Here is a 24,387-nt window from a genome sequence, read left to right on the forward strand (position 1 = left end):
ATATATCAATTTAATATGGTAATAAATGATGTGCAATTTTCCTACAGATTTCTTACAGACCTGTAGAGGTTCGACAAATTTAGTCATCCATAAGAGGTTGGCTAAAATTATAGACAACAGGTTCACGTGGTTGGAGTGCTATTTTATCAGGACGTTGGTTATATTTTTTAATTTTGGAATGCCAACTCATTTTTTAGCCAGAGGCTTTGTATGGTTGGAGATGCTCTTATTGTAACATTGAAAATTATCAGTTCTTGAAATACATCTTAAATTTCTCTACACTTACTCTTCTTATGGCAAACTAAACCTCTTCTCCTACAATCTACAGCAGAAAAACATGTTCATCAATAAGATATCATATACAAATATTATCTATTTGTCATCATAAGTTATATCATTTAAAGCAGAGATGGTGGATATCTGTCGAGCAACCTGGTTGCAGAGCCTGTTAGACGGGAGGTCATAAAAGGGCATAGCAGAGATCAGTGACTCCGGTGAGCCAATCTGTTTAAATAGTATGATTTATTTTGATAAATAAGATAGGATTTTTATATGATATCTATAATTCATGTTATGCATGATATTGATGAAAAATGTTTAGAAGTTATAGATTGTAGATTTTATTTAAAACATGATTGTTTTTGTTGTAGAGAACAATGCCGGCAGCCTCCAAATTCATGCACTTAAACTTTTAACTGTAATTATGAATTCAGACTGGATTAAATTACAATAGTGAAAGATGTTTACAAAATTAGCATGCTGCAGCTGCAGTAGTGCATAACAGAGGGCATCAGAACTTTATATCTTACTATAACAAATTCCAGGTGGTGAATACGTGAACATTCAAACAAACATGATACGTGGTGCATGTTTCCAGCAATAATATTATGTGGAAATGGCATCTTTTACTTGGTAATGGTCACATCCAACCTTGATATAGTAGTGGTCATATAATAATTGATAATTTAAAGTTTTACTCATACTGGAAATATGTGATTGTATCTGTCGGGTAATTTGAATGTTTATATGAAGTGACAATGAAGATTAAGAGCGATTTTTGGATACGTGTCAAGGCACATGTATCGCGGAAATGTGGCTAATTGGCTCTCCCTATTTTCATTACCTTTTCTTTCTGAGAACAAATGCAGCTACCATGAACTTTCATTTGTATAAATTTAAATTCTGCCAGAAGACCTAGTCCCACATGTACATGATCTGCCCATACCCAAAACCAAAGGGGACCCCTTAAATTCACAAGCAATGCAACTAGATTCTTTCATCTCTTTAAAATTTAAACCCTTGGTTTCACTCTAAGACCTTCAAGGCCTGAAGTGTTGTTGCATATGGGTGGTCGAGCTTGTCTAGCTCTTGTCCCCTTAATGTAGGAGCACTTGCCTTGAAGGCGCTGCTACTGCTACCTGACAGCTTTGCTTGCCTTTGTCCAACGTCGATATTATCATTACAAATCCTTACTCTTGTTATACATATCTATTTCCTTCTTAGTTTTTTAATGGGGCGGGGCAGCTGGGAACCAGATCCTGAATGCAATGTCCCGCCCCATATGGAGTACATGCAAGTATATGGAACCCGTAAACTGTAATATTTAGAAAAATTCCAGGAAATACTTTCCAAACAATATCAATATTTAGTTCATACTATAATAGGATTATACTGATTCGACATGATATGATAAATCATGATTGCATCTCGCTTAACAGGAACAAAGATTATAAAAAAAATACGAAAATAATAATAATAGGAGAGTCTGGAAATTGAGGTCCTTGTCCCATACCAACCGGATGACCCTTTATTCTTCTTTACACTTGTATATAATAGACATAGAATAAGACCCTTTCTTTTGTATTAACAACAAAAACTTCTCTTAGCTTCTGCCAGAGCCGTTTGTTCCACCCTATCTTGTACAAAATATTTTCACAGAATTCTTGAAGGAAATTTATAGTAGTCATCAATCTGTTCATCTGAAAGTGAAGAAGATCTGTTATAAAGAAAAAAGTACTCTAGTCCTTGCTGCTGCTTTTTTGTTTTCGCGAAAAACTGTAACTAATGGAAAGCATCAATATTCAGGAGGAAGGTCTCAATCTTAAGGCTACTGAACTTAGGTTGGGTTTGCCAGGGAGGGATGAAACTGAAAAGGAAACAATCTTTAGCTTTAAAAACAACAAACGAGCAGCGCCAAAGTCTACAGAAGACAACGAATCAGAGGCTAATTCTGATGCCAAACACGGTGATCATGAGGCTGCACCTGCTGCTAAGTAAGTTACTACCCTATATAGTTGTATCTGGTATTTTATGTTATATTTCTTATTTTTCTACTGAAAATTAGCAAATTAATTGTGCTTGTAAAATTGCAGAGCGCAGATAGTTGGATGGCCGCCAATCAGATCCTATAGGAAAAATAACTTTCCACCAAAAAAGGCTGAGGCAGAGTTTGGTATTTATGTGAAAGTAAGCATGGATGGAGCACCTTACCTGAGAAAGATAGATTTGAAGGTTTATAATGGATATGCCGATCTCTTAAGGGCTTTGGAGAGCATGTTCAAACTCTCCATAGGTAAGAATATGAACTTGACTTGACATTGTATACTTTATATTTTCAGGCTTAGTTTGTTTCTAATCTAGCATTATGATATAGGTTACTACTCTGAGAGGGAAGGTTACAAAGGATCAGAATATGCACCTACTTATGAAGACAAAGATGGCGACTGGATGCTGGTTGGAGATGTTCCATGGGAGTAAGTTCGCCATTCCTGTCTATGTACTGTTTTCGTGGTTCATGTTTTATGTATACGTTTCACCTGTTATCTAAAACCTTATATACTTATCTATGCTTGTTTTCACATTTTGCAGTATGTTTATGTCATCTTGCAAAAGACTCAGAATCATGAAAGGATCAGAAGCTAGAGGATTGGGTTGTGGTGTCTGAAAACCTGAAACCATAGCAAACTAATGGACAAGTGGAGGAGATCTCTCTTAAAAAGAGTCAATCTTAAGGCTTGGGTTTTCGAAGAACTTTGATTTACACTGCCCGACTCTGAACTAGCCATATATCTAGGCATCGATTGGGAAAGTGGGAAGTGAAAGCTTAATGTAACAGTTAAAGTTACTAATATATGTGGCAGCCTGGCAGGAAGATCACTACTGGTTTTGAGGTTTTACAATGTTCTTGTTTATAATAATATGATCTAGCCACATAATGGATTTCACATCCAATGTACGCCAAGTGTTCTAGACTTCAAATCGTAGTAATTAGAATTTCCTTTCAGAATTCTTCTTCTACCTTGCTGTAATTTGTTTCATAAGCTCTGTGTCACTAAATGATTTCATAAGCCCTGTAATGCTAAGGATGTGCCTTATAAAAAATGCTTTTGATAATATCTACACGCAAAGATTCTGCAGGGGGTAATTTTATCTACATGCCATTAAATGATAAGACTGTCTAAGCAAAAGAGTTAAGCAGACACTAAAAAATCCTACCAGAGGGAAAAAAGTTTTTGTTGTCACTAAACCATGTACAGAACTCGTAAATAAGCCTCGCCCTAACACAATGCTAGGATGAACAATTAACTCTACCAGCTGTTGCTTGAGATAGGACTAGCCGACTAAATTACAGCAAAGATGAACATGACACGTGAAGTTGGGCAGAGTTGATGGTCAGTATTAATAAGCAGCAGGCAAGAACAATATCAGGTATCAATCACTACTTGGCAAGTTTCTGTACCAAAGATCTAAACTTATTAGAAGCCACATATGAGAATGTATCCCTCAGACTGAAAAAAAAAACGAAAGGGATGGACGGAGAAATATAACTGTGTTGCTTGAAGTGCTGGCAACATTTGTTACAGTTTTTTTTTACGTTAATGGTTTTCGGGATAGGGGTATCAGAAGTTTTGTTTAGTTAATAAGTCCTGCTAGTTGTGGTGCGCGTGAACGAAGATCTGCCAAATAATTTCAGTAATAAAAGTAAGAGATTCTTATTGAGCAGTGTATATATTATTTTTGTGCTTTGCATCATATCTCAGTGAATATCCATTTGGAAAGTGATGATTGTTTTGGAGCCCTGTGCAGCAAAGCAAATCTCTGACTAATCTTTTTTACGCGAAGGTGGAAGCAGAGGAGATCCTAATCTCATATATAAACGAGGATTTAATCACTTTTCATCCAGTGCAGAATCATTATTTCAAGAATGTAATCTTGCAAGTTGCATCTATCTTCATCTTTTGTCACGATTACCTTTATACGAGTCGTATTATATTCTAAAAGGTTCCCTTTGCATACTAAATACTGTAGAGTTGCTTTAAAGTAAGCAACTGGAGTATTAGACAGCAGAGCTGTTTGATATTTTAAATGGCACATCAACTTATCTCCTCTGATTCCACCTTCGACTAATAAGGATTAGTCATACGAACACGAGCAGGTGAATATTAACAAACATTACAGTAAGACCTTAAAAAGCAACAACTACTTACATATATGGGAATTCAGAGAGTACTTAATCGAGTATTGACTTCGCAGCAGGTTCCTGGATGCGCGTTATCTTGTTGAAAGGTTTGCACCTGACAGATGCTCTTCATCACCTAAAGTAATCAGGACATTGATCAAAATCAGTGAGTGATCTAGTTCTAAAGCTCTAATCATAACCATATTGACTTTGAATACTCATTTACAGAATCACAATATTAGCCAAGTGATTAGATTCAGCATGAGAAACATCTAGCTGAAGTTTAGAGACTCTGATAATGTATCAGACAAAGTATTTACATGTTTTTTAACGACATCTGATCAGTTGGTTCTGCTTCACTGGCTGACTAGCAGGTAACTGAAAGCTTTACATCTTTCGTAAGGCATTCCAAATTCCGAGACACAGTGTAATCACATAAGAAATATCACAGCATTGTCCATTCGAAGCATATATTAGATTCAGAATGTATAGTTACCAGAATTATCTGGCTTAGTTAATACTCCCTCCATTTCAAAATAAATATCCACTTTCAAAAAATCACATAGTTTAGCAAAGTGAATGTTTATAAATTAATTGCATTAAATGATCATAATACGTGGAACGAGGTTGATCCTGAAAATATAAATACGAGATATGTGAAGTAGAATTGACTTTAGAAATATAATTTTACATTGAAATGAAAGTTGAAGTGGACAACTAAATTGAAAAAAAATTATTCTTAAAGTGAAGATGTAAATTGAATCGGAGGGAGTATCAAAGAGCTCAACTTATGCAGCTTCGACATCATTATTGACTAAACTAGCCAATAGTACAATATTGTCCGGGCCAAGTCCAAACGGATTTATTTTTTAAACACATCTCAAAAGACTCATATTAGTGGAGTTATCTCACCACTTATATTCAAGTTATTTGCCTTCTCCAATGGACAACTCCAAACAATCTCCCAGTGGAGTTATCTCACCACTTAATTCAAGTTATTTGCCCTCTCCAATGGACAACTCCAAACAATCTCCCCTTCACACGTTGGGCTTGACATCCGTCGATACTGCCACCTAGTATATAATCTAGCTCTCCTGTAACGATCATGGAAGTCCACTCCGCTATCTGACTGGCCGTTATAACATTAAGCTCTAATATTAATTGTTGGATTAGCTAAGAGAGCCAAAACTTTTGAATAGTATAATATTATTGGCTTTGGGCCGAGCCATGCTGGTTTTGGACATGCTCAATAGTGCTTCTCTCTTAATTGAAGTTCAGACTTGTTCAGTCATTTTGGTAAAAAGAAGTACGTATTGCTAGTCGCCGAAGGTTTTTTAGTGTCCAACTGAAGCCTAGCCTTATAAATCATTTCAGCAGTAAACAAATCAAACCATATTAACCGTAATCAATATACTTGGCTGCTTGAGCATAAAAAAAGGAATATTTGCAATGTAGAGAGACAAAGTAATTTGATTTTCATTTTGTTGATTATTGATCATAACGATTACAACATGTTTGCCCTCGTGCACTGCATTCTGGTAAAAAACCAAATCCGAAAACACCTTATGAATTATCAGAGGAAAACGAAGTTAACTAAGAATATCTCACACTTTGCATTCTGCCTCTACAAGACGGGAGGGCCAAAACGTTGCCAAGTGAAAAAGGGAATCCTGTTCGAATCTTCAAGAGGCCATATCTCACTCCTTGGTCTACAGATACTTCCATGCAAGTGTATCGATATTATCTTGCGATTATATCCAGTTCACGTAATATCGATTTTGCGATATCGAACCTGCTCGACCTGCTCGTCACACTTTAGCACACATTTAAGGAAACAACGTGTTCCCAGGCAGAACACAGAGAAGCATCAAGCACTTGTGAAGATACCTAACTCTCAGATCCCAAAGGCAGAGGCTGTACTCCTTCCAGCTCCGATATTACAATTAGTGAATCATTTAGTTCAAGTGAGAGGGGTTCCAACTTGGAGACTGGATTTATGACCTGCATCGGAGCCGGGTATAAGAGATTTCCTGTAAATATCAAGCTGAGAGAGACTGATTAAATGAAATGTACCTTATTATTATTTTTCACGTAACCGATAGCGACCTCTCTTCGTAAATGCGCTCTTTCAGAGAGTTCAGCAAACGATGGATTCTCCCCCTCCTTCATGTATAGGCCAACGTCCTGCCAGAGAAGATACAAACAAGAAAATGTCAAACTGGTTAGCCAGCTTTTAGGGCTTAATTTCAACTCAAGTCCCCAGAATTTTTAATATCTATGTTGCAGATTAGTCCTTCCACAGAGTTTCAATAAGCTAGGGAGAAGTTGAGAGTATATTGATACTGGCAGAAGTACGGGACACGTGATAGATATTAATTATATGGTGAAAAATCTGGACATACTGCTTAATTTGTCCATTTTATCAATTTTTGGGTCATGATGTAATTTTTTTTACTAACTTTTATGGGATGATCTCTACCCTAAGACAAACTTTGACATGAATAAAATATATAGGATCGTAAGTGAAATTCCAAATTATGGAGCTGAACAATGTGTGATAAAGTGATCCACTATCTTCACGTGCAAAGGAATGACCGAGTTTTGGCTTCATCTTTTATTATTTATCATTGGTAGGAAATAATTATGTGGTAATAATGTAAACAAGTAGCTTTAAAGGTATAGGTTGTATACATATTGACATGTGATATGATAATTATTTTCAAGAAAGGTTGTACATCAACCAGCAGCCGTATAGTAACCTCTACAGTTCATTAAAAAGACAACCGATTTTCGTTCTTTCAAATATTTTTGAAATTTTCCATCACCCAACAACCAAAAATTCTCAGAAAGATGCACTTAATGGTTGATAAACTAGCACAAAAGAAAAGCAAATCCTTCATCTTTCATAAGGTGACAAAGTGGCAAGTATTGGCTTCTATTGACAACTGCCTCCTGCCTAGATCTCCGAAATTCTATGTTGAAAAAACGAAAGCAGAAAGCAAGAATCAGTGTTACCTTCACATATATTTCATCACCATCTGCATTCAGAATATCCTTCCAGACCTCATTTAAATCGCTGTTTTCTGCCACTGTCAACATAAATAAAAACAAATATTGAGACCGTAAATCTATATAATTAGAAATACTACTTGGGACAAACAAAAGTGTAACAACAAACCTTGAGCAGTTACAAGGCTCATTACTTCCTCTGCTGCAATATAAGTTAGGGATGGCTTAATTCTTGTAATCTGTATAATTAGCACAATTTGGTCAAAATGAATATTGGCATGTATACACCCAATCGACGAGTACATATAAAGGAAAGATTACTTGTTTTCCAAGTTTTGAATCAACAATTTCAGCTACTAGATTCTGGACCTGCAATCCAAATGGTTAATTCCCAACTCAAGAGACATAACAATAATTTTGTCCCTAGGCAATGCCTGTACAAAAAACTAATTAATATTTTAATTTTCCATGGAAAATGCTATTTGAAAATTATAAAACTATTTTAATTTAAGGATATATCACATTCTTGTGAAGCAATAAAATAAGGAAGCACTCTCAAGTATATTGCAAAAAGAAAAAGAAGAATCTGTTCTGTGACCCACATTTGTTTGCACAGCCTAATTAATTCAAATATATTCAAACAGCCTAATTAGAGAGATACTCCCTACATCCCAATTTAAGTGACCCCTTTGCTAATTTCACACATATTAAGGAGTAATGATTGTGCATTTTTCCATCTCTACCCATATTTATTGTATTGACCTTTTGTAGTATTAGATTAGATAGATAGTGCATTGAAAATAACAAATAAGAAGGGGGAATTTTAGAAGATTGTTGATAAATTTACATTGAACTGAGAGAGGCTCAACTAATTTGGGATAAAAATTTTCTCAAAAAAGGTCATTTAAATTTGGGATGGAGGGAGTAATATTTAATTATAATATATTGCCTCTAATATCTAAGGCTATAGCTTTTGCGAAAGAACATTAGCATAGGACAAATAAAATATGAAACACAGACATTATAAATAAAAATAATTGATACGATATTAATAAGGTAAGCGTGATGGTCAGGTTTCCATTGATTCCCGCTAGGTCCACAGGGTCAAAACCCTGGAAACAGGCTTTCTATAAAAATGAGGGCAACATCATGACTCATGATGGAGGAAACTTGTGCACCATGTTCGACCTTCGAGAAGGCCACAACCCATAACATAATTTACCCAATCGATGCTGAAAAATAATTCACTCACCTTTACACCAAGTTTGTTACAGATACTTTCAGCTAGAAGTAGAGAGTATGCCGAATGCTTATCTGCTCTGGACGGATCTGAATAAAGAAAAGTTAATAATTAAACTGTGCTTGCTTAAACTAAATGAAGTGTCATTTTCATTACCTCCAAGTAGCCACTCTCTGTCAGAAATCACGACAATAGAAAATGGAATATCTCCACCTTTCGTGGATGGCTTGTGAATATTTGTTATGGTTTCTTTTAAAGTGGTGTAATCCATTGGGTTTCCAATCTGCAGTACATATATGACGGGGAACAGGTTAATTGATTACCAACATGTATTGATGTATATTTGAAAAATTACAAGAAGCATAGACTGTAGATGCTAAATGCAATGAGCTGAACTGTACCCTGTGGAAAACCTTCACATTTTTTAGCTTGCCTTGACCAGCAAGGTCTCTGGCCCTATTTCTATCTTCTATTGGCACATCCGATAATATCTCCTGCACATATAAGAGGGAAAAGTTTGTCTAAAAAGAGATATATAGTATATACCATTTGATATTAGTTTTTATTGTTAAGTTTAGTGCACAAGCTTTCATCTGTTAATTCTTATATATTTTCTCAAGCCGGGATTGTTATCCTTTTGTGGAAAAGAATGTTAAGATTGGAACCGATGATTTAAATAAAGTTGATTGTGAAGATTAAATGAAGAAATCACATAAATGCTTTAATATAGCAAAGAAATCAATAATCGTATACGAGTGCTTATCCAATTATTCAGATATGTTAATAATAATTTTGCAGAAAGAGGTCTGGAGTGTCAAGCTGCCACTTCAGTGGCCTTTATAGCAAATCTCCATGCTACATCACCTCATCAAACAATTCAGGTATATGGTCAATAGATCAAATATTGTTTCTGTTCTACAGTTTTATATGAATTGGTGAATCACCGTGAAAGTACTATAAAACTGTCAATGTTGAAGCATTTAACAACATTCTGAACTTCATTTTTAATTTAATTAGAGAAATTTGTATCGAAAGGTAGAAAAGACAACAGAGTATCATAAGTTGCATGGGCTAAAAAGTAAAAATGGTTTAAAAGGATCTCAACATGCAAAATCCAGAAGAAGAGGCTAATGCTAGGAAACCTAGATTTATAGAGTATCAAGATCTTGCAAGTATAACTGGAATATACCAACACACTGCCGGGTCCAAGATAATTGTCATACTCATTAATCATTTCCACAACATCAGGTCGCCATCCAACCATTAGGATCCATTCTTTGGGTCCTACTGTCCAGTCTGAAGCCTACATTAATAGAAAGCAAAAATGAAAACATAACAGTGATACTGAAAACTCGACGTAAAAAATGGAACTTATTTGTCCACTAGAAGTAATATAAAACTATTCCCAGGTCAAGGAATACCTTTGAACCTGATTTTTTGGGCCGTTTGACTATATTCTCAAACCGCAGCTTTTCCATATGTTGGGCGAAACTTAGGGATTCAACATTCTTATTCACTTGTACAAGATTATGAATGCCACTGACATCTTCACTGATAACGTCTGGAGATGCTAAATATGGTTTTTTCTTTCCAGGAATAGGTGCAATGAACAATACCTAGAAATAACAAGTAGAAGAGCAATCTGAAGCAGTGAAGCTATTAATAGAAATCAAGAAGAGACATAAATAACTGAAGATCTATTTGGCAGTATTAAAATATCAGCATCAAAGCTTCATTCATTGAATTAAAATTGTTGACTAGAATGAAGCATCACATGCACCGCATTAGCTATGGGTAAAACTTAAAAGTAACCTTCTTTTACTATGGCTAGTGGTAAAGTAAAATTATACTCGACAGTTAACAATGACAATATATTTTTCTAAAAGCCATAGACCAACAAAGTAAACTATTTATCTATGGCTCTTACCTAAGAACAAACTCATATCTCAAGAACGACCTACTAGATTTTGTTACTTCAACTTTCCAGTGATAGTGCAAGTTTATACTCTTAATACATCTAGCAAAGTTTTGTTCAGCAATTATATATTTTTTTGTAATTACGTACAATCCATTTTTAGAGTCAGAACAGAAGGAAGAGCAAGTACAGATTGGTGCCACAGTCATACATAAAGACTGCAAATAAATTATAACAAAAACAAATCTTTAGTCCAGGAGAGTCACAAAAGATAATTATTCTGGATAAAATGAATTTTTGATTTTGCTCGGTGGATTCTTTACGAATGAAAGCATAAAAAGTATAATCAAAATATGACATACTTTGTCATCTTGCTCTAGAACTTCATCATCATTTGGGTGGAAATCTACTTTTCCTCTTCGATAAATACCACATACAACTGCCTGGAAAATGACAAAAGAGACGAGATGAAAGAAGGAAAAATGAAACAGGACATACGAGGATACATTGGTAATACTAAACTGAAGACCAGAATAAAACTGGTAATATTAAGGTAGATGCAATATGGTATTCACAATGTCAGACAGTTCCAGAAGTGAAGTTAAGGGTATTGTCACTCAGCCCGGCTCAATGATGTGAAATCAGTGGGTCCAATACTACAATAACTTGTATACGTCAGAAAGAACTTGGCTAAATCAGTCAACTCTCTCCTATATTCAGTAGAGCTTGGTTTAAGAACTCTAAAAGCATACAGATTACTTTCTTGCTCAAAATACAAACAATAGCAGGCTACAGGCCCCAACTGTAGTGAACTTCAATAAAGGAGTCTCAAGAGAATAGAGTAGTAATTAAGATAATGATCCTCGTAAAAAGTCTTTTCCTAAAAGCTTAAGGTTTTAGGAAAAGTGGTCACTTAACAAGTATTGCTACTATAAACCAAATTACTCACTCCATCCCAATTTAGATGACCCTTTTGGAAAATAAAATTATCCCAGAGTAGTTGATCCACTCTTCATACAATGTATATTTACCAACAATCTTCTAAAATTACCCCTTCTTATTTGTCATTTCCAATGCACCATCTAATATTATAGCAAGTCAACATAATAAATATGGGTAAAGATAGAAAGATGTACAATTATTTAAAACTTCTTAATATGTGTGAAATTAGCAAAAGGATCATCTAAATTGGGATGGAGGGAGTATCCGCTAATACCCAATTAGGAGACCTTTACCTCTTACTTCATTAACACCCCACTTTTAGCTTGGTGGTAGTACAGTTCTTTCGAGTTACAACATACCAAGGTGGTGGATTATTTTCAACGTGTATGCTACTTTTGTGCTTTTTAATATTTTTGATTGCTATTTATCTGCTCTTTGCTGCATATATGGGTTAGATTTGTTGAACACCAAGATTCTGATATGAAAAAAGTGAATTTTCAATTTTTCTTGTGAATGTCACAACCGTCTTTGTCTTTTCACACTTTTTTCTACATTAGCTTAACAAAGAAAAGGTCAAGTCTCACCTCTTGAAATCCACGCCGTATTTGCTTGTACTTCAACCCTGTTAGGTTAGTAAAATTGTAAAGATTGAATACATTTTCTGCAAGACAAAAACAAGAAACTTTTAGAGTTCCACACAATATTATTAAAATAAAATAATAGAAGGGTGAAAGGGAAGATCTCAACCCAAAATGTGAAAGGCAGGGAGTGGAAAGATGATCATTTTCCAACTACCATACACGTTATATATATTATGACGGAGTAAAGCTATCAAAACCACTGAGATTAGACTATTTGAGGTAGATATCTAGTTCATGAGTTATGGGCACAATACAGCTTTGGTGGCATGCTCATGTAAGGCATTTAATAATGAGGCTTCATAAATTTAAAACAGTGCTTTATCTGGACTATATATTTTGCAATTATGAACAGAAGATAAACTTAAGAATCATTTGCATAGACCAGTTTTTAAGGGGAAAAACTACGTCGTAAACTACTCAATCTAGTGATAGAGATTCAGATGCTAGTGGACTTCACACTAGAAAGATGGATACAGAAAATGTTTTCTTTAATACTGCATTATGAACAAAACACAAAGTTAAAGGTACAGCAACATACACAAAGTAACAAAATGTCTGAAACAGAAAAGAAAACAGATCTAGTTAACGTAAAATCTGTCTCACAGTGAATGCTTCTCAGTGCTCCAACTATAGATGTACTATATAGGCTATAAGAACATGAACAAATTCAGAATGCTTGACAGCTGAAATGCGTGGACGCATTTACAAGGCTAGTAAAAGAATTTATATTGGAAACAATTAATAATTAAACAAACAAACAGTAAGTGATATTAATTGAAAACATTAAGTGATATAATTAACCAAGAAAACAATTTAAAACATCACACTATTACAACGGACACCCAACTGATAAGTGATACATTATTGAGGAACTACTTAACTGTTTAACTTCAAGACTTAAGATTAATAAGTAAAAATAAACCATACTTCGATAGTTAAGCAAGTGTCTGTAAATTTTTATCAGTCCCTTCTGCCGAGAGCACTGAACAAATAATTTGGAAGCAACATTTTCCACAGGCTCGACCTTTAATCCTGATATCGTTTTTAAGAGTTCACATGTATTGGAACTCGAGACCTGCAAGTGGCAGGGGTAAATTAAGCTAAAGCATACATGCAGGAAACCTTGTCATGCATTAACATAATTAACGCCGCAAGTTGTAACATACCTCAACAATGGCAGGGACAGAACCCATATCTGGAAGGGGTTGAAGGGCAAGCACAGATAGAAATGCATCCGTATCAATTCCATACCTAATATTTTGAAAGGTGACAGGTGAAAAGTGGTTAAATAGATATTCAAAGCAAAGGTTTTGTATCTTTAGAAGTCTATCAAATTGAGTAACCATAAATAAATTCATTTCTTAACACCTTGTTATATATCGATTTTCTGCAGCTAAATGTTTATATGTTATTTGTTATCAAACTGTCGCTGGCAATCGGTAGACGTCATAGAAGCATCCTATTTCCAGACAAAAAAAGTTTGTGCTAATTAATATGGAGAGTTATTCCAAGTGCTTCTCCATTTCTAAGATCCACATAATTATGTGCATCTTTACAGCTGAATGCACAATAATGATCAATAATCGATCTAGAGACATCCTTAACTGTGTAGGACTCAGAACCAATCATCAATACATAAGTAGGACCAAAAACAATGTGTGGAGAATAGTTTACTAATTATAGGTACACCATACTGACTGATACTCTGAGAACAGTTGATATATGAGGCTATTAGCTATGGTGCTTTCATTAGAACTTGGGTTTCTGTTATGCCACTAGTTTTAAATTTAAATCCCCGACTCGTGCATTATGACACATAATGGTTTTGAACTTTCTCTGTGTATAAATTAGTAGAATAAGGGGTGGCAAAGGTTGCACTCATGAGCAATAATATGATAAAGAGAATAATATTTATAAGTCTGGTTTTAATGCCAGTGGACTATATCTGACAATAACCATGTTGCCTTTTGATGTAACAGACAGATCAAAATTTTTCAGCAACAACCTTGAATGGAGAAGATTCTTCTGGAAGATAATCTTCTAGAATGCCAAAACTAGTTAGGTTGATATCTCAATATATGATAATGCATCCTAACTTTTTTTTACAAAAACATATATACAACAAACTCAAGGTTATACCAATAATGCTTACTAAGAATTGTGTGGTAAGCCTCACAAAGAAGACAAATTACTGCAACTGCAATGTAAAATCTATTGACATATTTTAAAGGCAAAACAGAAACTAACAAGCAATTCAAATATAGTCAAAAAGGACAGCCAAAGAGGACAATAGTTAATTTGGAAATGAAGATGTCGTACTCACAAGAAGCCAAGTCCTACAAGTTAACTTTTGACCTTTCATATGCTCAACAATTTGAAAGACATATGATTTTGCAGGTATAGAATATTAGAGCAAGTGCAAGGATCACTGGAAACTAATATACCTACATTATTTAATTATATCAACAATATTATCATTGATTTCATTATAGGGCCTTTGTTCTGCTAATATCTTTTCTCTTGTGTATGTGATTCAGCTACCAAAAAAACCCAAAATCAAAGCAGTAAGAGTGAAGACATAACAAGATCAGAAAATAAAGTATTAACAAAAAATTACCTATCCCCCTTTGTTGGCAATATAATAATGGCACGTGCCTTATTGGCTGCTGCTCTTTCAAATGATATTGTCATGCTCAGACTGCAGCTGTCAAGGTGAAACATATTAAAAGAATAAAAGTTAAAGCAACCCTTTAAACCAGAATTCATATATTTCTTTATTTGCTTGGCAATAATTAGTTAGGACAAATCTGAAAAAACATGAAGACCTCTCATGCAGAAGTCTAATAATAAAAAGGATACTCCTGCTATATTAGTCAACCCTGATGTAACCACAAATCAGCAGAATGTATAAGCAGGTCTGACATAAATTTCTGAACTCATATAACATTCTGCATATTCTCAATAGTCAACAAGCTACTTTATCAAATCACTTTCGTGGCTAGCTCGAACAAATTTTTGGTGTATAATATCCTATTGTTTATCCATCATAAACATTACATGGGGTGTAGAATGTGGCTCACAAGCAAACATGACACAAAAAGTCCCCGAGCCTCCTGATAATCGAAGAGATTATTCTATATCAGAAACTCGCAGTGAGGCCTCTACAACAGACTAAAACAAAGGGTCGTGCATAAACACAAGATCAAAAGCAAGCTTAAGAACATCTCAGTCACAACCAAAGAACTATCAGTCTAGTTGTAACATTTCCTGAAAAGATGAAACAAAATAACCTCATCTTTATCAAAATAATAAATATATACTTTATGCAACAAACATGGCCAAAACAACTGTTGTCTAAGTAGGTCTTGCATGCTTGGAAATTGTAGTGTAGCAGACCCTCTAAGAAAATAACTCTACTTCAGGGTATACAATGTTTACTGGAGTTCGTGTGGGAGTACTGATACTACTTTTTCCAAATAAAATTTGTATCAGTAAACCAGGTAACATTTTGTTCCTAAAAGAGAGAGTATAATATTCCTGCATGAGAATTATGGGGAAAATAGAAGAAGAGGTGAACATAACTACCTCTTTGTAAGGATGTCAATGTGATTGAGATCTTTACCAATGTTCTCTGCAATTTTATCCACTTGTTTTCTAGGGAGATCAGACAAAAGAAGAATCCGTTGCCTCCTGTGTGATACATGCAGGATGTAATGGATGTAGGCAATATATTATAAACTATATATGTAAACAACTTGTGGGCAGTTACCTAGCCGTCGCAGTACCTAATCGAACAGCAAACTCATGATACTTATTTAGCTGTTTTAATATGAAGGTCAGATGACTGTTAACTCCACAAATGATAATATGATCAGTTTCCAGAACTTGCATTTGTGCTCCTTCTCTAAGCTTTTGCATATTGTGCTGTCCAAAGACCATATACAGTTATGTCATGCAGCACATAAACTTTATCAGTTCAGTGGCTTTTAAGTACTTACTCTGAACTGTTCTGTCATCGTGCTCAACAGGCGAGAATAAAAAAGGATCCCCCATATAGCAAGAATGAAGCCAATTACACGCTCAACGCGTGTTCTTTGCTGCAGTATATGTGATTAACATTTCGTAAGGAGGTGACTAGTTGATGCATCATCATTATAATATACATAGTGAATCAAATTTTGTAGATGAGGTAAATGAGCAGAGCAATATTACACTCGTAGATGAGTAGAGGAAGAAATAAGGCATGCCCAAGCCTCCCAAAAGCAGTCCTCTAGAGACTGTGTACTACCCCTGCAATGCTCCATAGTAAACATCTCCAAAATCAGCATATATGTATAATAAGCAAAACACCAAGAAAATGAAAAACTAATCTAAAGGTGAAACAACAAAGTTAAAAGAGGATTCTAGATAATAAGCTAAGATGCATATCATAGTATGCAAAGGTACAACTATATGCTTTTATTCAGCTCAGGGAAACATGACTGATCTAGGTGAGGCAGGCTGGAGGAGACCTTAATTGGATCATAAACTATATTCAACACTTCCCCTTTCACTGCACAGACAGACAAACAATCAAATCACAGAAATTGGTAAAAGAACGACCCCTCCATAAATATTGAGCTCTGATATCATGTTATATTATATGACCAACTTTCGCCAAACCTTAAAGGTGTTTGGCAGGAGGTTTGACTAAATCATTTACTATATTCAACACATATGGCTATGTTAGAACTAGAATATTGGTGACTATAGGCGTGGTTATGTCTGGCTTTGGTCAATGATCTCTGGTTTATCTTATTAGCCTTTCGAGGGTAGTTAAGATGTCTAATGCCTCAGCAGTGTCCATCTTTTCAATTTGGAATTTGGAATAGGCACAAAACAACATTCAGTAACAATTCTCTTTCATTTGCTTAGCCCGAAGATGGATTAATTTGTTTTAAAGCTCCATCATGGCTGAATTATAGAGAAATTACTGTGCAACATGAATCTTCTAAACTAATCATAGTACCATCCTAGTATGTTAGATGGACCATCATAATTCAATATGGCCAAAGTCTAAAAAGGGAGAAATGAACACGATATGCCAACTAAACTTTTGACAGTTTCTTTGATAGAAATATGTAACTAAATATGCTCTTATAAAGAAGGTACAGATAATTGTGCCACACAACAAAATTCATCAAAGTAAAGATTCCTTCTGTTCAGGCATGATAAACTGCAAGTCACATGATGTGACAAATGGCCAGTAGGATTGTTTACAAAATTAGTCAATAAATAAAAATCATAAACATGTAAAGATTAAGCAGCGCCTAGGTTAAAATTACTGCAGCTACAAATTTGACGATCTTATAAAGTAGGTCACCTGAAGTTATAGAAGAGAAGACCTCCAATCATAACAAATGAAAAGCATGCTACAAGAAGCACCACTAAAAACCTGTATAAGAGTTTTGAATGAGATTAGTCCCAAAAGCGAATAGTATAATTAACTATTATCTAAATACACATATAGTATTATTACGAATTTTCTATAATAACAGAGGGGCATAAATTTATAGCTGAATACAGTAAAATAAATTGTAATTGCACTAAAGTTTCCTAATATCATTATTCTCATATGCCTACTGTAGTTAGCCACAGTGCACATAAACGTCAAATTGATATTGCATGCCACTTGGGGCGTATCACAGCTATAATGCAGATGATGAGACTACTCACTTTATGCTACCATACATATTACTCTAAAAATGTTAGATGGAGTTTGCATGGAAGATAATTCAAGATTATGCATAATAATCATTTCACTGATAGTTGCATTCTATAAATCTAATCTGCACTTTTAATTATTGAGTCAATGCCCATTCCATTCTCCGACCCATATCCTTCGGAAAATCGTATCATTAATAGATTAACAAAGTGACATTAATTTACTTTCCCCAATTTATTCAAGTTTTTCTTTCATCGTCCTCTTCCACTTCTAATTTTCAACACAGATGTCATTCCCTTCCGACATCCATACCATGCCAACACAAACTAAACTTAAGAGTTCCTTAAGATCATTGAAATTTGACTTTGATCTCACTTATGTAATCTGTAGACCTAAGTTTTAGGTAATCACTGATGAATAAAAATCGGCAGGCAAAACTATAAATTCTTGTGAAAAAAGGTCTTTCATTACCAACTTCCCATGACTCCTAGATGCAGGAACAGTTAATACATCCAAGCCGACATGTATTGACATTTATAGCAACTGCTAGTAACAGAAACTCGAGCATATAGGTATCAGTGACACGTTCGCTCAAGTTTTGTGCTGATATAGCAAAGTTTGTATGGCAAGTTATCTAGACATTCCAGGCTGATAAATACTTTGAGCACCTTACATCAACAAATCATTATAGTAGGTACACCAAATATAAATGTGTTTTACTGTTATCACTACATATTTACTCAAACTTTGTACCAGGAGCATATTGAAGAAAATAATTGCAGTGAGGAAAGACTTACGTCGCGACATTTCTCTCAAGCCGTATGTTGAACAAATACAATAATCGTGCAAAATTCCATCTAATATCTCGTATTGAAGGCAGAATTATATCCAACTTAAGAGGTGTTGGCTTATTCAGGGAGTTTGATATACAAGCAAAAGGAGAGCTTGTAGCTGCAGACGTCCGAATCACAAAGAGTAGTATGTCTTTAAGCATATTAAACACTGCATTGCTGGATATTTGTTGTGTCATTCTACCCAGGGAATAGCATGACAGATACGACATCATAAGTTTATCTTTACCCTGCACATGCTGTAATGTAATATTATTATATTCAGACTCGGTGGTCAGTAAAAATCATAATCGCATATTCTACTAATACTTTCTGCATAGACAAAGCAATTTCCAATAGAGAGACAGAGGAAGCTAAAGATGTTGATGGGCACCCTTACAGTTGCTCTGATAGTTTATCTTTCTATAAGCTTAAGAAGTTCTTGTAAAAGCTAACCATTAAATGATCAAAACTGAAATGTAATAGATAATTAGTGTCTAAGCCAATCCGATATATTTATCAGTGGCATATTGCCTGACCATTTGCGCAACCAAAATTATCATATGTCATGCACGGGTGACTTATAATCTTTGTTATTTTATAATATATATTAAAATATTTAATTTTATTGTGAAAAAATTATATTAGAATAACATGAGTTTTTTTTTTTTTTTGCCGAAACATGAGTTTTTTTTAATTAGAAAGATTATTAAATAATTAATAAACGTGTTTGGGTAAATATAATTTTATTGGTTGTGTTAAATAATTTTTTCATTTAACATGATGAATAAGTTCTAAGGCCGTCAAAAAGTTAATTAAAAATTGGCTCGAAGAGATATGTTTCGCTGAGAATGTTTAAATATGTTTTAATTATAATAAAAAAAAATCCATTAGAATATGTTACATTACATATTAAATAGGCTCGTAGGTAATTAAGCCCGTCAAAAAGCTAATTAAAAATTGGTCTGGATAGATATATTTCGATGAGAACGATTAAATTTTTTTTAATTATAATAAAAAGATCAATTAGAATATATCATAATTAGAAAGGCCCGTACGCCCAAATACTTTAATAGTTAAGCCTATCAAAAATCTAATTAAAAAGTGGTATGAAGAGATATGTTTTGATGAGAATGTTTAGATATGTTTTAATCAAGGAGTTCCGTAGGCCCAAATATCTTAATAGTTAAGCTCGTCAAAAATCTAAAAAAAATGGCCCGAAAGATATGTTTCAATGAGAATGTTTAAATATGTTTTAATTAAGGATGCCGTAGGCCTAAATACCGACTGACCGACCAAACTTAAATGTTTTGGCTTTAATAAAATAGTATAGATAATGTAACGTTTGCTTTATTTTAAAATGAAAAAAAATAAATTTGCTAGGTATGTGTGCATGTTTGCATGTGCAGGTACAATCAGGATCAATTTTGACAGAGCTAATACTAACATGAAAGAGAATATGGATAATTTACAGATTTACACAAAGTGCACTGCACTAGTACATTTGTGATCTTTCAGCTGAGCTATTTGCATCTTTTGCTTTCATTATTAGAGTTACTTATCATTATGTGTTTTTTCAGATCAATGTCCACTAACATCAATAACTTCCCATACCGCTCTTAACATCACTACAGATTTCTTAACAAAGAAAAACAGAACTGGGAGATAAACTATGCTAATATGTTTTGCTTAAAACTTCCTAAAGTAGGAAATGTATGTGCCAAAATAAACACATTGAACAAAAAACACCCCAATCAAAAGGAATGACCCACACATATCCACAATCCCGAAGCTTAAAATATGAGTAAGAAACCAAAACAAAGTTCAATGAAAAATTTCACTTTAAAACATAATAAATTTATCACAACTACTACTTATTTGAATCAATATCATTGCATTGTGCTCTGCTTCTTAAATAAAGTATACCTGAAGACGACTTTTGAGATCCACCTTCAAGATCTTATTGTTATTTGCTTTGTCCCACACCATACAAGAATTTTCTTCCCACTTCCCTGATAAAAGAGTATTCAAAATTTATAAAAGAAATGTAAGTGAGAGAACCAATTATGGTTATTATCTGTCAGAGAAAGAGGATACAAAGTGATTCACATAAATGGAACTGCGCAGTTACTTAAAATCACCCACACACATATACATACTCAATTAATATAAGTGAAAACTCCAAAATATGCATTAAATTACCGTGGCATACATTTCATAAAATATGTATCACCCAACAATATTATTTAAGATTTTTTAGTAACAAAAACACATTAACAATAAGCTGCATGCTTCTGTCATAAGAAGCAATTCCCGGCAGGATGGAAATAACCCCCAACCTAAAAGTTAATTTGGTCAAAGTTCGATAAGTGGCATTAGATCGACTAAACATATGTCTGGCACTAGTATAGGAATAGGTAAGTCCAAATAAGCAAGTGCCTCAACAATAAATATTAGAGACAAACAGATTGTATAACATTTAGCCTTTCAGATACCTAGTGCAGATGCTTATACTTGAACCCTCTGAATTGCCAGACATAAATAATTGTTGCCTTCTCATAAAAATAGGTGAAGCACAATCATATATGTAATTTTATTAATAGAACCCCTTATTTGTGAAAGAAGATAGGTTCCTCATCTTTAAACTTATTAGACACAATTCAATTCTTTGTAGCTACCTATTTGCCAGCTGGTGAAGTCTGTATTACCTCTACAACTGCCAGACGGCCTATCTAGACAAATATACTAAAAAATGTCGACCTCGCCTATATTTTCCTCACACGTGTCTAAATCTTAAATATTAGGGGACAAAAAAATACCAATTAATTGAAACATAAATGCTTCCATATTATATAACACATTCTTACTTTAAAAGGAGAGAAATTTCATCAAATTCATCTGACTTACTTGCATGTATAGCTGATGTCTGTTTCCACCAACATGGACATGACATTGACTCTCTGAAAATTTTGTAGCATTAGAATGTAATTTAAAAGATATATGTGGTGTATATATTCAGTAGTGTTGGATCTTGAAGGCTATGAATACACAAAAGAGATGAAATAGATGACTTCATAATGTAGAGCAAATATCCACAATTCAAACATGATCAGTGATTTAATGTTCAAATGTAAACATATTTTGGATAGAAGAAGTCTTGAAATGTTATAGCGATGAACACTTTAGACTTAAGGAGTTAAGGTTGTGTAAATGTCTTCATTTTTTCTATCTTGACCTTTTGTCTAGTTGTGTTGTATAAGTAAGAGGTGCCAGACGAGGTTACATACTTACACGGTTCAATCAAATCATGTGGAACAAAACTCTTTAAAGATAGTGTATCTACCTGGACTTGAACTATATATTAGTAACTTGAACACAGTAATCATTTCCTACTAACTCCTAATCAATAGCTATTATAAACAGTATAAGAAAGACGATATCCGAAGTTGGTAATGATATAGACCGGGGTAGTGAGCAGTTCAATATTTCCAAATCGTTTAATACTTAGCAAGAGAAAGACTGCATCAAAATCAAATACTTAGCCTTAGTGCCAAACATTTATTCCTCTCATTCCTCCTTGATTTGTAAAATAATACAGAACATAAAACGCAATAAGAAAGCTGCAATATATGTCGACCGTATTATATTTACTTCACTGATCATAATAATTGGATTCGAAGAACATCGCGTTTTCAGAGTCTTAAATTTAAAGATTATATGAATAAAATCAAGTGATGAACTGTATAACATGACTCGTTACATAATATACTACTTAATAGTAATGCAGGAAGGCATCGAATTACAGCAGCAAAGAGCCTACTAAGTATGACTTGATGCGTAAGACAGCGTTATACAATTGAAATTTCATAGTTATTTTCACAATCACAGCACATAGCGCATCTATAGTTATCAAGTACCATTGTACCAATAGAAACTCAAACATTTGATTATTAATCTACAAATGAAAATGTATATGTCGAAGCTTTATCGAATATTGAACGCAATGAGGAAGAATTTCCGCAATAAAATCTCAAGAAAAACTTGATAATATAGTGTTTTATTCGTGTGTGAACATATACATACAGAACATGTGTACATATGTTAGCTAAATTGATTACCTGCGGGAAGGATAAATTTGAGTAGGAATAGGTGAAGACCATGGCCGAGAGGTGTGATTCAAACGAAGCATTTCAAAATACTAATCTCTCTCGACGATCTCTCTATCTCTATAGTTATCTCTCTGGGTGTGATTGTGTATTTTTGATCTGAGTGAATGGAGTTTCGTAGTTGTCCGTATTTAAATAATCAGTGAGGACAGTGAGAGCTGGGAGTTATTATTAGCACAGTACGTGTAGAAGGCTCGAAGTTTGCAAGACTCACGTGCTGCTTATGTATTTTATTCCTTCTTCTACCTAACGTAGTGCTCGCCTCCTCGCAGGTCCACAGCTCTTAGGTGTTCTCCTTGGATTTTTTTTTATATCTTGCGTGGAATTGGCCGGTCAAAGTCAAGGGATCCAAATGGTATCGATTTGAATTGATACCACCATATTCGATAATAAATTTCTGTATTAATTCATGTTCGATTTTATTCGTAGTCGTGGATCTTTTATTTCATTTGTTGTATTCTACATTTTGCTTTTTTCCTGTAAGAATTTTCTTATCAAGATTTTATTATCTTAGTTTCAAAGTGTGATAGCTTTTACGAATATTATATTCAAAAAAAAAATTCACAAAATCTCACAACTGATATTTCCTCCATCCTAAGGTAGTTTAGCCCGTGGGAGTTGGGACAGAAGCAGCAAGCATTTGAAAACTCTGACAACATATAATTTCATAAACTATTTTTAATACTATTATGGATAAAAGTTTAGTATTTAAATATTATATAAGAAAGAAAAATTTTAAAAATAAATTATAAATTTTAATATTTTTAATATTTTGTTGATAAGAGTCGAACCTTAAATTTTTAGTAGCATCAAGTGAAATATCAACAATTCAATTTGACTACTTTTACTAATTTAATTTAAGTGATCCGCATTGTACTAGATTACAAATGAACGACTAAATTTTGGCATTTGCATGTTTAGCTTAATCTATGTAATGCACAAGTGTATTTTAGTAACGTAGCATTTTAGTAAATATACAGTTCTCATCGGTTTAATTATAGTGATCCAAGAAATATCATCCACTATACCGAACTACAAACCAACGGTCAAATTTTTGAATATTTATCCTTAATAATATAGTATAGATATATAGACAATTGCTTAAATACAAACTAAATTAGAGTATAAATACAAATTTAATCTAGACACTATGTGGGCGTTTGGCAATAAGGTTTCTGGGCTTAAAAGTCTGGAAGCCCACATCCACTTTTTCTGCTCTGACATTGGAAGCACTTAAAAAGAGTAATAAAAGTCAGAGAAAAAAAGCTACAAAATCCGGCTTTTTTTGGACCTCAACTTCTGCTTCTTTAGCTTCCTCCCCATTGCTTCCTCCTTTTGTTTATTTTTTCTTCCTGGTGTTATTTCATGTTATCTCCATCCAAATATGGGGTGATTGAAAGTAAGAATTTTTTTTATTTTATACTTTTGTCTTCAATTTTATGAAATACTCAAATATATCAATATTATATATTAATATTTAT

General features: G+C 34.0%; 2 protein-coding genes across 8 annotated transcripts; one reads left to right on the forward strand and one right to left on the reverse strand.

The window, feature by feature from the left end:
• Positions 1-1,860: 1,860 nt before the first annotated feature.
• On the forward strand, positions 1,861-3,356 carry LOC108226394 (auxin-responsive protein IAA4). The gene is made up of 4 exons (XM_017401346.2): positions 1,861-2,273; positions 2,373-2,572; positions 2,654-2,753; positions 2,869-3,356. The coding sequence occupies exons 1-4, from the start codon at positions 2,065-2,067 to the stop codon at positions 2,942-2,944; spliced, it is 585 nt and encodes a 194-aa protein (XP_017256835.1). The 5' UTR covers positions 1,861-2,064; the 3' UTR covers positions 2,945-3,356.
• Positions 3,357-5,915: 2,559 nt separating this feature from the next.
• LOC108225567 (putative ion channel POLLUX-like 2) lies at positions 5,916-23,090 on the reverse strand. Of its 7 annotated transcripts, XM_064081022.1 has the most exons (25): positions 22,859-23,090; positions 21,648-21,700; positions 20,667-20,752; positions 18,708-19,000; positions 17,569-17,640; positions 16,421-16,496; positions 16,205-16,303; positions 15,976-16,130; positions 15,792-15,896; positions 14,824-14,910; positions 13,373-13,457; positions 13,134-13,281; positions 12,150-12,226; positions 10,986-11,066; positions 10,130-10,324; positions 9,898-10,011; positions 9,110-9,202; positions 8,865-8,991; positions 8,721-8,797; positions 7,790-7,837; positions 7,638-7,707; positions 7,475-7,548; positions 6,533-6,643; positions 6,347-6,460; positions 5,916-6,260 (listed from the first exon to the last, which is right to left on the reverse strand). In XM_064081022.1, exons 1-24 carry the CDS (start codon positions 22,927-22,929, stop codon positions 6,347-6,349), a joined length of 2,511 nt encoding a protein of 836 aa, XP_063937092.1. In that variant the 5' UTR covers positions 22,930-23,090; the 3' UTR covers positions 5,916-6,260. The 7 variants fall into 7 exon arrangements, with proteins under 7 accessions (XP_063937092.1, XP_063937096.1, XP_017255961.1 ...); XM_064081026.1 differs by having other exon boundaries at positions 5,916-6,460; positions 18,708-18,991; XM_017400472.2 differs by having other exon boundaries at positions 5,916-6,460; positions 14,824-14,904.
• Between the last annotated feature and the right edge of the window lie 1,297 nt (positions 23,091-24,387).

The sequence above is a fragment of the Daucus carota genome, chromosome 1, assembly GCF_001625215.2.
Source record: "Daucus carota subsp. sativus chromosome 1, DH1 v3.0, whole genome shotgun sequence".
Lineage (NCBI taxonomy): Eukaryota > Viridiplantae > Streptophyta > Magnoliopsida > Apiales > Apiaceae > Daucus > Daucus carota.